Source organism: Oncorhynchus clarkii, chromosome 29 (assembly GCF_045791955.1).
Source record: "Oncorhynchus clarkii lewisi isolate Uvic-CL-2024 chromosome 29, UVic_Ocla_1.0, whole genome shotgun sequence".
Lineage (NCBI taxonomy): Eukaryota > Metazoa > Chordata > Actinopteri > Salmoniformes > Salmonidae > Oncorhynchus > Oncorhynchus clarkii.
This window is the reverse complement of record NC_092175.1, coordinates 9,425,659-9,442,879: the sequence shown is the minus strand read 5'-3', so window position 1 is coordinate 9,442,879 and position 17,221 is coordinate 9,425,659. Positions and strand designations below refer to the sequence as shown.

At 47.6% G+C, this 17,221-nt stretch overlaps 1 protein-coding gene across 4 annotated transcripts in view; it reads left to right on the top strand.

The window, feature by feature from the left end:
* LOC139387984 (disabled homolog 2-interacting protein-like) overlaps positions 1-16,052 on the top strand; it is a 181,175-nt gene extending 165,123 nt beyond the window's left edge. For all 4 annotated transcript variants that reach the window (XM_071134436.1, XM_071134439.1, XM_071134438.1 and 1 more), the window contains 6 exons: positions 390-586; positions 1,503-2,379; positions 4,145-4,279; positions 6,338-6,540; positions 7,968-8,055; positions 13,791-16,052. In XM_071134436.1, coding sequence (XP_070990537.1) covers positions 390-586; positions 1,503-2,379; positions 4,145-4,279; positions 6,338-6,540; positions 7,968-8,055; positions 13,791-13,958 — 1,668 coding nt within the window. In that variant the 3' untranslated portion in view covers positions 13,959-16,052. The remainder of the gene's footprint in view (positions 1-389; positions 587-1,502; positions 2,380-4,144; positions 4,280-6,337; positions 6,541-7,967; positions 8,056-13,790) is intronic.
* The last annotated feature ends 1,169 nt before the right edge of the window (positions 16,053-17,221 follow it).

Genomic DNA, 17,221 nt, shown 5'->3' with positions numbered 1-17,221 from the left:
ACTGACACAGACACGGGGACGGACATTTTGGAGGAAAATAAGTGGCCGTCTCATCTGCGATCCAAGGTTTCAGTTAGTGCCTATAAAAGTTGCAGCAGCACCACACGAAATGCTTAAAAGGGCTTCATATATAGTGGAGTAGAAGACTGTGAAGAATGCCATTAATACAGAGTGAGCCTAAGTAGGATGACGTTTGCCCCCAAGCCTAGACACTGATCTAATGTCAGTCTTGTCAGTCTAATGTCTTCCGTACCCCACCGCCCTGATTAATTATTAGGATTGCAGGAGGTGGAAGTGGATCTCAGATCTGTGCTTAAAGGCCTCAACTTTTCTACTGCGCTACCCTCACCCCTGACTCCATCTCTGACTTGGAACCTTTTGCCCCTCAGACCTCCGCCTCCAAACTGGGGCCTCTACCCAGGATCCTCCGGGAGGTGAGCACAGCGCTGACCAACCCGTCCAGTATGACCATGACCATGACCGCTCCGTCCCCCTCTGACCGTACAGGGTCTCCGCCCAACACCGGGGCAGGCTGCAGCATCTCCACCGGCCTGCAGAAGATGGTCATCGACAATGACCTCTCAGGGTAAGGACAGGGTGAGGGTAGGGTAAAGGTTAGGAGGAACAAACAAACAAAAGGGTAGGGATGATTAAGGTGGTCAAGGTTTGCTCTTCAAATTTCATGTGAGATAAAAGGTCATGACGATCTCTAATGAAGGTCAACAAATGAAGAATGATAATGACGATCTCTTGTAAGTTCATTTCTTTGTTAGGTGAATGAGATGACGGTCATTGTTGTCTATTGTGTTCAACAGCGGTCCAGGATCAATCGGTATAATTAGCAACTGTCGTCGTCGCGCACCCCCCTTATCAGACCACGCTATGGTGTGTCGACCCAGCCACAGTCCCTGTCCTGTCCCCTCCATTCCCTCCTTATCAGGCTGGCAGAGAACCTGTAACCCCAGTCAGATTTATGGAGGCTGGAGTGAACAAGACTAGCATTCTAGCAGTCTTTCTTAATTACATCCCATTCACACAGAGGGAGGGAGGGAGGGAGGGATATAGAGAGAGGAGAGAGAGAAAGCAGCAGAGAGAGAGACAGTGAGAGAGAGAGATTATGGGGACATAAATCGTGGCTGTCAAGGTAATCGTCTCCAGACAATAAAGCTTCTGACTGGGTGGTGGAGGAAAGGAGAGGAGGAGGAGGAGGGGAGGGGAGGAGAGAATGAGTGGGGATCACTTAACTTCTCCCTATGACTCACATCCTCACCTGCTGCTGGTTTGCTGTTTTTATACCATGTGTCCTGTTGTGTAGGGTGAGTGTTCATTGGGATTTCACACTTAACTGTTTCTCATGTGTGGGCTGAAGGGTTTGACTGGTCATTTTTCATGTCTGTAAGGGTCAATAGATACAGCCGTGTACAACTGTTTTACAGAATAGTCAAAACCTCTCTATCTTTGCCATTCCTCCTTTTTACCTCCTGCTCCTCCCCCCCTCTCAGGTTGGTGGACTTCACCAGGTTACCCTCCCCGACCCCGGAGAACAAGGACCTTTTCTTCGTCACCAGGAATTCTGGGATCCACCCCTCCCCGGCCCGCAGCTCTAGCTACTCCGAGTCCAATGAACCCGAGCTGGGCATGGCCAACGGCAGCAAAAGCCTTTCCATGGTGGACCTCCAGGACCCCCGCATCTTAGAGGGCGGCCCCTCAGACGGACTGGGAGAGGGCATCGTTCCTGGGGGAGTGTGGTCGGCCCGGACCCCCCAGGGTAACATCATTGGAGGTCCTACACTGAGGAGGCCGGTCCAGACCCCCACCACCCCTGGGTCGGAGAGTGCCCCAGGCAGGTCGGCTCAGCTTCTGGCCCCCCTGTCCTTCCAGAACCCCGTCTACCAGATGGCGGCAGGGCTGCCAGTGTCGCCGCGAGGCATGGCCGACTCAGGCTCCGAGTGCCACAGCTCCCACAGTTCCCATAGCAACAATGAGGACGGGCTGGGAGGAGGGAAACACAACACCTTCCTGAACCACGGAGGAGGTGGTGGTGCTGGGGGGAGTAGCGGGGAGGAGTATGCACGTCGTTCAGGGGAGTTTGTAGGCACGCGGAGGCAGCTGTCACTCACAGAGGCCCAGCCCACCATGCCCAGACAAAACAACGGCGGCCCCCAGCGCAGGATAGACCAGCCCCCTCCGCAGACCACCGTCACCAGGGGCCGCACGCCGCCGAACCTGCTCAACAGCGGGCCCTACCCGCGCCCCTCCAGCGGCAGCATGATGTCATCATCGCCCGACTGGCCCGGCAGTGGTGCGCGGCTACGGCAACAGTCGTCGTCATCAAAAGGAGACAGCCCCGAGACCAAGCAGAGAGCCCAGCACAAACAGGTCAGGCAACGCACGCTTGTTTAAATGACTGTCTATGGGGATAGCTGTTACAGCGTGGTCCTTGGCTGGCAGTCATGTTGGTAACTTCAAAATTGGCTTTCAGGAGGGTTCGTAACGGATCAGCGTTGAAACAGGGTCATTTGTCTCTCACTGAGTTCTCAGGCTAAATACGGCTTTAAATGAACAAATGACGCAGTGTCACCGAAAGCTTCCATTAACACCACTTCATCCCATTATGCGCTGCATGTTGACGAGGCCTGTGTGTCCGGTGGGTGGTGCCTGAGCTCTCAGTTGATTCTAGTCGTCGGAGCAGCCAGCGTGTCATGGCCGTAAACGCCACGCTCAACGTCTCCACCGCTTACACGTGGAAGTCTAATAGCACGGGATCACAGGTAGAGTGATGGATGCAGGCGTAGGTCTATTGTTTCCTGCTTTCGTACTGACGCATCGAGATAGACAGGCTTGTTTGTTTATTAGTTAGTCGTTTTTTTGGGGTTGGTGGGTTGTGTGGCTGTGTGTCTCTCGCTGTTAGGACTGGGAGTTGTTCTAGTGTGTCTATAATTGATCTGCTGGCATCCTCGGGCTGTTAAAGATGACCTCATAGTCAGCAGGTCACCATCGACCAGGCTGGCTGTTCGATGGTTTCCCCCCCGGTGATCTCTGGCCTCAAGGTGACAGGTTACATTCCCAGTTTCCTGCAATACCCTGCCCCCCCCCCGGCTTAGTGATTGACTGATTGGTGTAGCCCGAGGGTCGAGGGTTAATGGGGTCGTAATGGAAACCAGACAGACACCATGCGCGCTCTACTGGGATTTGTTAAGCATGTTGTTTTGAATGTCTTCCTTCCTTCCTTCCTCTCTGAACTCCATTAGAGATACATAGCAGGGGGATTGGAGCGAGACATTGAGAAGGAAATCAATTGCTTGATTGAGTCGCTGTCTGGCTACACTGACTGGGTTTCAGCTGTGTCTGGAGATGCATGTATTTTTAATAGAGCTCGGTGCTTTATATACTGACAAGATTGCAACTGTAGCTCTCATCCGTGCAACACAGCTGTAATCAAACCTGGCTAGGTTCTGAGTTTACGAAATGATCCTGTCTCTGTCCAATTTGGAATGACGTCCAGACATGTCGATAGGCTGCTGTGCATGTCACCGAACATCACATGAATATGTCGCTACCTAACTGACTGACTTACTAACACTGTATATTCAGTAGAAATCTCTTGTCTGTCTTGACCTTGGTATTCTTCTGAGAAGTGTCCAAGGACAATGAAATGACAGTGTGAGGTTTGAGCGAATATATTTTAATTCATTCAGCACACCATATCTGAGATTCAAATGAATATGGTCAATGTTTCAGTTCCAAAGAGTGTTTTGGACTTTGTCTGTGAAACGACCCCACTGTTCCTCCCCTCCCTTCACAGTCCAAAGGCTCCATCTCCCTCTGACCAACTGTCAGTCACCTTAACTGACACATTCAATGACACACACACACACACACACACACACACACACACACTCACTCTCTCTCTCACTCATACACACACACACTCGCTCTCTATCTCACACTCAAACACACTTTGCTCTAGTGATCACATCTGTTCGTCACGTTCCATGCACATTCCATGCTTATTCCGGTGTGTATGTAATCTGTATGTCGGCGTGTGTGCACCGTATGCTGGTGTGTGTGTGTACCGTATGACGTGTGTGGGCGTCCCACTCGACTCAGCTCATGCGTGTGTGTGTTGTGTTGGTTCCACTAGGCCCCCTCCCCAATGAACCCCAATGCGCTGGACCGTACGGCTGCCTGGCTGTTGAATATGAATGTGCAGTATGTAGACCATGAGGGGATGGACCCCGAGTTCAGAAACAGAGAGGATCTCACTCTGGCCGAGAAGGTAACGTCCAACTCCCAAACCAACCTTAACCCTCTCTCAACCTCCCTTTTACCTCCCTAACTACCCCCCCGGTCCTCAGCACCCATCCTCTACCTCTCTGACCTAAACCTCAACTGTAAACACTACCTCACTCCCTGTAACCAGTACTCTCTCTACTCCCCTCAACTCCCAATGCCAAGACCTCCTTCCTACCCGTAAGCTTTTCCCCCTTACAACTTACAATCACTCACAGTAACCCAGCATCTCTAATAACAATACTCTGAATGATCTAAAGGATTTCAACTTTAAGGTATTCTCTTTTGTAATTGTGTGTGTGTGTGTGTGTGTGTGTGTGTGTGTGTGTGTGTGTGTGTGTGTGTGGTTATGCTTCCTGCTGCTTATTCACTTGCTTGTCATCCCAACAGCGCATCTCATTGGCTCTCAGCTCCTCATGCTTTGACTGGCCGTCACTCCTCGGCTGCACATGATTCATACATGATCGTTGGAGCTCTATCAAAACGCTGAGGAAAATGGAGCGTGCATAACCAACACACGATCAATAACTAACTCCAGCTTTGATGGGATCCGAAGACGTTTTAAAACTACACACACACAAAAATAAATCTGGGTTCCTCAAGGGGATGGTTCTATGTGGAACCATAGTGACTCAAATAAACCTTTGAGTTCTCCGATGGTTCTTCACAGTTCACAAAATAGTTCTTTGCTCTTTTAGTGATAATTAAAATGTAGGGGAGGCGGCTCATTATCATTTTTTGGGGGTGTGGTTTGCGTACCGCTCTTTTTGTGCAACTGTGAGTGAGAATGTCATTCCAGTTTAAGTAATGTGTTTTAATGCCGTTACATGTTATATAAGACCAGTGACGCTGTCTTGTGAAACACTCCAGGATGGCCTTGTGTCAATTGAGTCTGGTTGACTAAATCAGTCCTTGCGTTCTCAATTCTCTCCTCAGGGACACCCAGCTGTTTCAAAGGTAGCACACTCGATTCAACTTGTCAATTAACACAATCATAACACCTATGGAATTTTAACAATATAATGTGGCTGATAGAAAACCCTGTGGTTCTTCAAAAGGACCTATAAAGAACCATTTAAAAAAGGGTTTGGAACCATAGCGGAACCCTTTTTGTGTGCTTTATAGATCCTTAGGAAAGGGTGTTCTTTATACCACCATACAGGTTCCATTTAGAACCCCTATCTGGTACTATTTAGAACCATTATTGTTTAGTGCGTACCCTTAAATGCACCTGCAGGATCCAGGATGTGTTTTATTAAAGGGATTTGCTTCTGCGCCTCGTTTCTCCCAGCCAGCACAAACTCTCTCCTCTCCAGTACCGTTCACAGGTCCGTCTTCTCCCTCTCATCCCTCCGTCTTCTCCCTCTCATCCCTCCGTCTTCTCCCTCTCATCCCTCCGTCTATTCCCTCTCTTCCTTCTTCTTCTGGAACAGTGCTCAGCTTAAGTCCCCTCACAGGCCCAGGTTTAGAGGTTAGGGATCAAAGGCAAGGGCTGGTGGGATTTGGGACATGGAAGGAATGGAAACTTATCCCTCCCAGGAGTGCTGGTGGCTTAGAAAAGTTTGACGTTTCACTACGAGTGTTGGCTAATGGGTACTTATAGTCTTCCACACTTCCAGCGCTTTTTATAATCCTGACTCGTGCGAGTTTTAGTTTCCCTTCAATATTTGACCGTGTAAAAACGTGAAGCCAGGTGGACCAAAAAAATAACGAATCGGATGAGATGCAGAAATTGTGTGACAAGGAGGGGGGTACACCTGTCAAGGTCTACCGGAGGACCACTTTGATGACGAGGACATTGACAGTGGTGGTAATGTTGACGGTTAATGCCCTCCTTAACCTAGAAATAACAGGACAATTGAATGGGCTAGTATGGGTCGGCACCATTTGAAACAGTTATCGGGTTGGCACGGTTGATGATGATGATAATAATACAAATTCTGACTCTCTCTCTCTCTCTCCTGTCTGTAGTAGCAGGTGGCTGTATTGCTGGTGACTGACTCTTCCTCTAACCCTGTCTCTCTCTCTCTCTCTCTCTCTCCAGTACCAGCAGGAGATCGTGGTCCTCCAGGAGAAGCTGCGTGTGTCGGTCCAGAAGCTGGAGGAGTACGAGGCTCGTCTGAAGGGCCAGGATGACGGAGGTCCGAAGGTTCTGATGGAGTACCAGGCACGGCTGGAGGAGTCTGAGGAACGCCTGAGGCGACAGCAGGATGACAAGGACCTCCAGATGAAGGGTATTATCAGCAGGTACGTCTGGCGTGGGGGATCAGACCCTTTCCCGTGAATGTAGAGTGGAGGGAGAGAGAGAGAGAGAGAGAGAGAGAGAGCGAGAGACAGATAGAGAGAGAGACAGAGAGAGAGAGAGAGACAGAGACAGACAGAGAGAGAGAGAGACAGAGAGAGAGAGACAGAGAGAGAGAGAGAGACAGAGACAGACAGAGAGAGAGAGAGACAGAGAGAGAGAGACAGAGACAGAGAGAGAGACAGAGAGAGAGATACAGAGAGAGATACAGAGAGAGATACAGAGAGAGAGAGAGAGAGAGAGAGAGAGAGAGAGAGACAGAGAGAGAGATACAGAGAGAGATACAGAGAGAGAGAGAGAGACAGAGAGAGAGAGAGACAGAGAGAGAGAGATACAGAGAGAGAGAGAGAGACAGAGAGAGAGAGAGAGAGAGAGAGAGACAGAGCGAGAGATACAGAGAGAGATACAGAGAGAGAGAGAGAGACAGAGAGAGAGAGAGACGGAGAGGGAGAGGGAGAGGGAGAGAGAGAGAGAGAGAGAGAGAGAAAGTTCAAACTACAGGCTGATTTGACCTAGGTTTTGTAGAGACACAAGGGACCTCAAGAGTTAACCATCCCTGTGAGTGGGTTTCATGCCTCGTATTTCCATGCTTTAACAGAGAAGTGAGATATGTTAGAAGCTTTGTGCAGCAGAGATCTGGAAACAAAAAGGGGAGAAATGAAGTGATCCACGGGAATTTCGAGAGGTCCAGCCGACCTTCTGATAAAGGATGCGGTGATGAGCATTAAACCGGTCACCTGTGACAAAGTGAAGCGGGTGGTGGTGGCACGGAATAAAATGGAAGGGGAGAGAGAGATGGGGGATGTTATCTGCTGTGTTTTCCTGATGTTATCTGCTGGTCTGTGATGTCAGGAGACACAACGCTTCCCTGTTCCCGTCAGATCCTTATCACACTGCACTCTGCTGTTAGAGCCTACACACACACGCACACACACACAACTCACACACATCGCACACAACTCAATATACTGACATTTCACAAACTCAATTAAAGTGAAAAGTGTTATCCTGATGTCTAAATGCCTAGCAGACCAGTGCCCGAGACACACACACACACACACACCTCACAAACTCAATTAGAAGCTCCACACTCCTACACACACCTCCTAAATACATAGCAGACCAGTGGGCCCAAGATACCCTCCTTCCAATAACTCCATTACAGGCTGTGCAGCGTGCACTCCGGCATACATCTTTAAAGCACGAGCAGACCCCCTGTGTGTCAAGTGTAACACAATCCTTACGCACGCCCCTGCACTGTGTCCACATGCCTTGGTTCTTACACGGTGTGCGTCCTTCTGTTTGTGTCGCTACTGTCCCTCTAACACAGTGTGTGTGCGTCATGTCTCGCTGTGTACGTGTGTGTGTCCAGGCTAATGTCTGTGGAAGAGGAGCTGAAGAAAGACCATAGTGATATGCAGGCTGCGGTCGACTCCAAACAGAAGGTCATTGATGCACAGGTGAGAGTCAGTCTCACACACACACACACACACACGCACACACACACTTACCCTAACCCTTAGTATACTACTACCCTCATCCATACGCGGGTATATTATCCCATATTCCATCGCCCCTGCATGACTTTTCAAGTTTTCAAGTTATATAATAGTCGTATGTACAATATACACATGGAATGCTTACTTGCAGGCTCCTTCTCGACAATGCAACAACAGTAAGAAATGATAAAAAATTACAAACAAAGTAAATGAGCCAATAGAATAAACTGGCCTACACACAATACCCCAAAATGTCAAAGTGGATTTTTTTTTTTTTTACATGGCTTGAGCCAGTAAGTATTCAACCCATTTGTTATGGTAAGTGTAAATTAGTTCAGGAGTAAAAATGACGTGTGTGTGTGTGTGTGTGTGTGTGTAATAATAGTGATTTAACATTCTTTTTGAATGAATACGTCCTCTCTGTACCCCACACATACAATTATCTTTACAGTTCCTCAGTCAAGTGAATTTCAAACACATTTTCAACCACGAATACCAGGGAGGTTTTCTAAAGCCTCGCAAAGAAGAGCACCTATTGGTAGATGGGTACAAAGTAAAAAATTAAAAAAAGAAGACATTGAATATCCCTTTGAGCATGATGAAGTTATTAATTACACTCTGAAAGGTGTATATGTGCACACAGTCACTACAAAGGTAAAGGCGTCCTTCCTCACCCAGTTGCCAGATAAGAAGGAAACCACTCTGGGATTTCACCATGAGGCCAATGCAATGGCGACATTAAAAACAGTTACACAGTTTAATGGTCATGATAGGAGAAAACGGAGGATGGATCAACGTTGTAGTTACTCCACAATGCTAACCTATAATTGACAGAGAGAAAAGAAAGCCTGTACCGAATAAACAATATTCCAAAACATGCACCCTGTTTGCAACAAGGCACTAAAAGTAATACTGCAAAGAAATGTGGCAAAGCAATTCACTTTATGTCCTGAATACAAAGTCTTATGTTTGGGGCAAATCCAATACAACACATTACTGAATACCACTCTCCGTATTTTCAAACCTAGTGGTGGCTGCATCATGTTATGTGTATGCTTGTTATCATTAAGGACTGGGGAGTTTTTCAGGATAAAAAAAAGAAATGTTACGGAGCTAAGCACAGGCAAAATCCTAGAGGAAAACCTGGTTTAGTCTGCTTTCCACCAGACGATGGAAGATGGATTCACCTTTCAGTAGTACAATAGCAAGGCGACAGTGAATGTTCCGGAGTGGCCGAGTCACAGTTGTAAATCTAAGGCAAGACCTGCAAATGGTTGTGTGGCAATGATCAACAATCAATTTGACAGAGTTTGAAGAATTTTGAAAAGTCCAGGTGTGGAAAGCTCTTCCTGTCTCACCCAGAAAGACTCTGTAATCACGGCCAAAGGTGCGTCGACAAAGTGTTAACTCATGGGTGTAAATAGTTATGTAAATGAGATATTTCTGTATTTATTTTTCAATACATTTGCTCAAATGTCTAAAAACGTGTAGATGGGTCAAAAAAAGAATAATTCAACAATGGGGGGGGCAGGTAGCTAAGTGGTTAGAGGGGGGGCAGGTAGCTTAGTGGTTAGAGGGGGGGGGCAGGTAGCTAAGTGGTTAGAGGGGGGGGCAGGTAGCTAAGTGGTTAGAGGGGGGGGCAGGTAGCTAAGTGGTTAGAGGGGGGGGCAGGTAGCTTAGTGGTTAGAGGGGGGGCAGGTAGCTAAGTGGTTAGAGGGGGGGGCAGGTAGCTTAGTGGTTAGAGGGGGGGGGCAGGTAGCTTAGTGGTTAGGGGGGGGGCAGGTAGCTTAGTGGTTAGAGGGGGGGGGCAGGTAGCTTAGTGGTTAGAGGGGGGGGGCAGGTAGCTAAGTGGTTAGAGGGGGGGGCAGGTAGCTTAGTGGTTAGAGGGGGGGGCAGGTAGCTTAGTGGTTAGAGGGGGGGGGGCAGGTAGCTTAGTGGTTAGAGCAGGGGGCAGGTAGCTAAGTGGTTAGAGGGGGGGGCAGGTAGCTTAGTGGTTAGAGGGGGGGGGGAGGTAGCTTAGTGGTTAGAGGGGGGGGGCAGGTAGCTAAGTGGTTAGAGGGGGGGCAGGTAGCTTAGTGGTTAGAGGGGGGGGCAGGTAGCTTAGTAGTTAGAGGGGGGGGGGGGCAGGTAGCTTAGTGGTTAGAGGGAGGGGCAGGTAGCTTAGTGGTTAGAGGGGGGGGGCAGGTAGCTAAGTGGTTAGAGGGGGGGCAGGTAGCTAAGTGGTTAGAGGGGGAGGGGGCAGGTAGCTAAGTGGTTAGAGGGGGGGGCAGGTAGCTAAGTGGTTAGAGGGGGGGGCAGGTAGCTTAGTGGTTAGGTAGCTTAGTGGTTAGGGGGGGGGGCAGGTAGCTTAGTGGTTAGAGGGGTGGTTAGGGGGGGGCAGGTAGCTTAGTGGTTAGAGGGGGGGGCAGGTAGCTAAGTGGTTAGAGGGGGGGGCAGGTAGCTTAGTGGTTAGAAGGGGGGGGGCAGGTAGCTTAGTGGTTATAGGGGGGGGCAGGTAGCTTAGTGGTTAGAGGGGGGGGGGGGAAGGTAGCTTAGTGGTTGGGGGGGGGGGGGGGGGGGGGGGGGGGCAGGTAGCCTAGTGGTTAGGGGGGGCAGGTAGCCTAGTGGTTAGAGCATTGGGCCAGTAACTGAAAGGTTGCTAGATTGAATCCCCGAGCTGACAAGGTAAAAATGTGTCGTTCTGCCCCTGAACAAGGCACTGTTCCTAGGCCGTCATTGAAAATAATAATTTGTTCTTTAACTGACTTGCCTAGTTAAATAAAGGGGGGAAAAAATGAATTCAGGCTGTAACACAACAAAATGTGGAATAAGTCACAACAAAAATACTTTCTGAAGGCACTGTAAAACTGCACACTAACTCTACTGCCGTCTCGTGGATCGGGGGCGTGTTCCCTCCTCTGCTTCCTGAAGTCAACAATTAACTTGTTTTGCTGATGCTGAGAGAGAGGTTGTTGTCCTGGCACTACAATGCCAGTTCACGTACCTCCTCCCTATAGGCTGACTCATCGTCGTCGGTTACCAGGCCTACAACCGTACGGTGTCGTCATCAAACTTGATGATGTAGTTGCTGTCGTGAAAAGCCACACGGTTGCGGGTGAGCAGGGAGCAGAGCAGAGGGTGTAGAGAGTTTCACACAACCAATGGGCTAGGATGTCAGCATCTGGTGTGGGCCTTGCGATTCTTAGTAACCTCCACCACTTTTACACACACACACACTACACCACTTTTAGGTAAGGAAGAATGTAAACAGGATCATTTACTTGTATGTCGATGTCACCTCAGTGGGATTCTGCTCGGATGGGATGAAGCCAAGTCTCTCGCCACAGTAGAGCTGAGGATTGGTTCTCATCAGTAGGTGTTTGCTTTCCCAAGAGATCCCATGGGCGTGGCCGCACCTCGCAGAAACTTGATCGCACATCTGTTAGCAAGTTCTGTAAATTATAGTGATACTCACAGGGGGGCAGGCTTATGACGGTCCGGACAGGGTGGTTCTAAGAATTCAACACATTTTGTGTTCTTTGAGAAAAACCTGAGACTTCCTTATAAAAGTGTCCACAGCATGTTTCTAGTGTACAGTTTAAACAGTCTCTAGGATGTAGTACATAAGCCTGTAGGCACCAAACATGCTTTTGGTAAAATGTGTCTGTTCTATGTTATAGCAAAATACCTGTCATACCCCCTTTAATGACATAGGACAATCAGGAGAATAATAGCACATTATGCTTCCAGATTACATTGATAAGAAAACATGTTTAAATGTCCTTCAGACTCAAAAGACTGGCTAGCCATTTAGCCAGGAACAAAAGTAGATCACAAGACGTTCTTTTTTTCTGTCTGCTGGCCCCCCAGAGTCATAAATAGGGAACGGGTGTTTATTTGTCTTGTAAAGGGGGGGGCTAGAATTTGGGATATCTGTTCTCCATCACCCAGTCCACCCCCCTTGTGGGCTCTTGTTACACCTCCCTGGGAGGGAGGCTTTGGTGGGCAGCACACAGCTGTATTTGCATGTAGTCCTTTCTTTAATTTTACCTTTATTTAACTAGACGAGTCAGTTAAGAACAAATTCTTATTTTCAATGACGACCTAGGAACAGTGGGTTAACTGCCTCGTTCAGGGGCAGAACAACATATTTTTACCTTGTCAGCTCGGGGATTCGATCTTGCAACCTTTCGGTTTCTAGTCCAACGTACTAACCACTAGGCTACCTGCCACCTTGCCACGTGTTGTGAGTCTGAGTTGTCGAACATCTGTTCAAGTTTGAGTCTGTATGGTCTTTTTGCGTCCCTAGTGGATTTACGGCGCTTTGTACCTGGCTTGCTGTGTATGTGTCGCGCGTCATCGGGGTTCGTTCTGCGGACATTGAATGATGCAGTACGGACTCTCAACATGGTACGGATTTTCTCTGTTCATCCAGGGTTTTTGTTTGGGGTGTGTCCGGACTGTTATTGTGGGTACAACATCAATCAAAATATTTCCTAATGAAGCCTGTGACAGATAGATTTAGCCAAAGCATTCTCAGGGATAGTTAGTTGATTGACTATATAAAATCCCAATGAGAGAGGGCAGGGCAGTCTGCGGTGGCATGAAAGAGTACTGCAGGTCATTATGATCATCTTGGAAGGAGAGTTGAGCACTCACACACCTCCTGTCACACACACACGTCCTGTGTTTGCAATGTTTTAACCTCGTGGAGAGAGATGCATGGAGAAAACAAAGAAGCCCATGCAGCGCCTAGTCAACTGTTCTCAATATATTGTGTGTATATTTGTTCCTACTATTTATTTTGTGTGTGTGTGTCTGTGTGTGTGTTTTGTGACATCTGCTACAGGACGTGAAGGGTGACAGAACATGGAAATACATCATGTTTAATTCAACCAGTCAGAACTCTGGCGGTGACAAGGCTTGAATGGCTGAGCGCGACACGCGACTGACTCTACGCTTCGCTAACTAATATTTACATGAACACTATTCTTCCTTTACTTGACTCCTTCCTGCCCCTGCCGGTTTGTCAATGGCCGTGACTCGTTTTACATTGTAAACTCTTGTCGACTTCTGACAGCAGAGTGGCAGCTCTGTGTTGTGGCGTAACATTTTCGGATGCAAACACAGACACTGACGCCAGCACACAAGCTTCAACGAGAGTTAAACAAAGTTGCAGAGGTGTGGTTGAAAGACGGCTCAATGTCAACTCACAGACAGCGGTGCACAGACACACACACACACACACGTGCGTACAAACAGAAGCTCATCTGCACAGTAAAGTAATGGGAGATGAGTGTGCAAACAAAGAGGCGGTGGTGAGGCAATGAGCCGCTCCCTGAGTCAACAGACAGAGAGAATGAATATGGAAAGCTCATTAAGAAGAGAGGGAGAGAAGTGAATGGTGAATTAGAGAGCACCTCGGGTGGATGAACATGAACGCGATGGGACTTCAGATGATACCGTAAGCAACGCTAACAGGAGCAGGAGGCTACATCTCCATTTTGCCATTAATGCGTCGTCTGGCTGACTGCCTCGCTGTCTGGCTGGCTGCCTGGCTATCTGCGTCTGTGTACTTCACCGCCTATCTTTGCACAGGCCTATATTTGGTATCTCTCTCTCTTGCTGTTTGCTGCTCTGGCTCACCCCCCCTCCCTCCGTCTCTCCCGCTCTCTAACCGAGTGTTTATTTCTCTCTCCCTCCCCCTCTCTCTGCAGGAGAAGCGTATCGCGTCTCTTGACGCAGCCAACGCCCGTCTGATGAGTGCCCTGACCCAGCTGAAGGAGCGCTACAGCATGCAGACCCGTAACGGCATATCCCCGACCAATCCCACCAAGCTCCAGATCACTGAGAACGGAGAGTTCAGGAACAGCAGCAACTGCTAGAGAGAGTCTGATAGTGTATGTGTGTGTGTGTTGGCTGGTGCTTGTAAAGGACACTTCCTTATATGGACACTAAACGGGGGTTAGTCTGAGTGAGGAGACCACTGTGAGGGGCCAAGCAGCGAGGAGGCGGGACTTCAGTTTGACAGACAGCTGACCAAGTCAGTGACAGCGAATCAATGGACAGAGCTGAACACCAGTGGGCCCTGCAGAGGAGGAGGCGGGACAAGCTGTAGATATGAACTGAACTCTCCATTAATCAACCGATTTGGATGTTTCCATTGGATGTATGCAGTTGCTGGGACAATTTCAGACTCTCTTCCCTAAAGCTTTGGACAAATCACTATAATGAACACAATGTCTGTCTGTCAGATAGTCACCCAATCCTCTCTCTTCCCCTCTCCTCTGTTTCCTCTCCTTTCCTGACCTCCTCTCTTCTCCTCTCTTCTCTGTTACGACCAGGTCATGTGGACCGTGTACAAAACAAAACAATAATAACAGAAAAATAATTTATAGTAGTGTTAAATCTCAAAGAAAAGTATTTTTGTCCAATGGTTTATTTAGATCTTATCTCATTCTTTTAAAAAACAAATAGGAGCTTTGTTCCAAAGTGCCCCACAACCCCGAACAATAATAATACTTTTTGAGGGAATTTTAGTTTGTGGTCAAAAAGACTGTAAAATCACTATGAATTCAGCAAAAGATGTGTTTAATTTAGGAAATCTGTTCCTAAGTATTCCCAAGAATAAAAAAAAAGAGACATGCAGTGCCTTCGCAAAGTATTCAGACCCCTTGACTTTTTCCACATTACGTTACAGACTTAAAAAAATATCCTGAGCACACAATATCCCATAATGACAAAGTGAAAACAGGTTTTTAGAAATGTTTGCAAATGTATTAAAATATAAAAACAGAAATACCTAAGTATTCAGACCCTTTGCTATGAGACTCGAAATTGAGCTCAGGTGCATCCGGTTTCCATTGATTATCTTTGAAATGTTTCTTCAACATGATTGGAGTCAACCTGTGGTAAATTCAATTGATTGGACATGATTTAGAAAGGCACACACCTGACTATTTCAGGTCCCACAGTTGACAGTGCATGTCAGAACAAAAAACAAGCAATGATGTCAAAGTAATTGTTCGTAGACCCCCGACACAGGATTGTGTCCTGGCACAGATCTGGGGAAAGGTAACAAAAAAATTCTGCAGCATTGAAGGTCCCCAGGAACACAGTGGCCTTCACCATTCTTAAATGGAAGAAATGTGGAACCACCAAGACTCTGGCCGCCCGGCCAAACAATCGGGGGAGAAAGGCCTTGGTCAGGGAGGTGACCAAGAACCCGGTGGTCACTCTGGCAGAGCTCCAGAATTCTGTGGAGATGGAATAACCCACCAGAAGGACAACCATCTCTGCAGCACTCCACCAATCAGGCCTTTATGGTAGAGTGGCCAGATGGAAGACACTCCTCAGTAAAAGGCACATGACAGCCTGCTTGGAGTTTGCCAAAAGGCACCTAAAGACCCCCCGACCATGAGAAACAAGATTCTCTGGTCTGATGAAACCAAGATTGAACTCTTTGGCCTTAATGCCAAGCGCCACGTCTGGCACCATCCGGATGGAGAAGAATGTTGGTGGCAAAGAGGCAAAATAGAGAGAGATCCTTGATCCTCTCTAGAGCGCTCAGGACAGACTGGGGCGAAGGTTCACCCTCCAACAGGACCATGACCCTAAGCACACAGCCAAGAAAACGCAGGAGTGGCTTCGGGACAAGTCTCTGAATGTCCTTGAGTGGCCCAGCCAAAGTCCGGACTTGAACCCGATCAAACATGTCTGGAGAGACCTGAAAATAGCAGTGCAGCAACGCTCCCCATCCAACCTGACAAAGCTTGAGAGGATCTGCAGAGAAGAATGCGAGAAACTCCCCAAATACAGGTGTGCCAAGCTTGTAGCGTCATACCCAAGGACACTCGATGCTGTAATTGCTGCCAAAGGTGCTTCAACAAAGTAAAGGGTATGAATACTTATGTAAATGTGATATTTAATGGTTTTATTTTTTTATTAGCAAACATTTCTAAACACCTGTTTTTGCTTTGTCATTATGGGGTATTGTGTGTAGATTGATGAGGGGGGGGGGGAAACTATTTAATCAATTTTAGAATAAGGTTGTAATGTTACAAAATGTGGAAAAAGTCAAGGGGTGTAAAATACTTAGCGAAGGCACTGTATATGACTGTGTCTCAATGTAATCAAGGTATTGAAATGTATTATTATTTTCAAATACAATCTTCTTTTGGGCTTAGCTGTTGTCAATTTGCAGTGTACAAATTATCATAGCAATGTTCCGGTCCCCAACCATCCGCTCTGACAAAAATAGTCCCGCAGCAGAATCGACTTGCCTACTCCTGCCCTAACCCCGGGCTGTTCAGTGTCAGTCCTGGAGGGCCGAAACACTTCCGCTTTTTCCTCCTCTCCCTATACAGTGCCTTGCGAAAGTATTCGGACCCCTTGAACTTTGCGACCTTTTGCCACATTTCAGGCTTCAAACATAAAGATATAAAACTGTATTTTTTTTGTGAAGAATCAACAACAAGTGGGACACAATCATGAAGTGGAACGACATTTATTGGATATTTCAAACTTTTTTAACAAATCAAAAACTGAAAAATTGGGCGTGCAAAATTATTCAGCCCCTTTACTTTCAGTGCAGCAAACTCTCTCCAGAAGTTCAGTGAGGATCTCTGAATGATCCAATGTTGACCTAAATGACTAATGATGATAAATACAATCCACCTGTGTGTAATCAAGTCTCCGTATAAATGCACCTGCACTGTGATAGTCTCAGAGGTCCGTTAAAAGCGCAGAGAGCATCATGAAGAACAAGGGAGACTCTGTCCATAGGACATAGGACAACAATCAGTCAACAATGCAAAACGTTATGTTTGGCGTAAATGCAACACAGCTGAACACACCGTCCCCACTGTCAAACATGGTGGTGGCAGCATCATGGTTTGGGCCTGCTTTTCTTCAGCAGGGACAGGGAAGATGTTTAAAATTGATGGGAAGATGGATGGAGCCAAATACAGGACCATTCTGGAAGAAAACCTGATGGAGTCTGCAAAAGACTTGAGACTGGGACGGAGATTTGTCTTCCAACAAGACAATGATCCAAAACATAAAGCAAAATCTACAATGGAATGGTTCAAAAATAAACATATCCAGGTGTTAGAATGGCCAAGTCAAAGTCCAGACCTGAATCCAATCG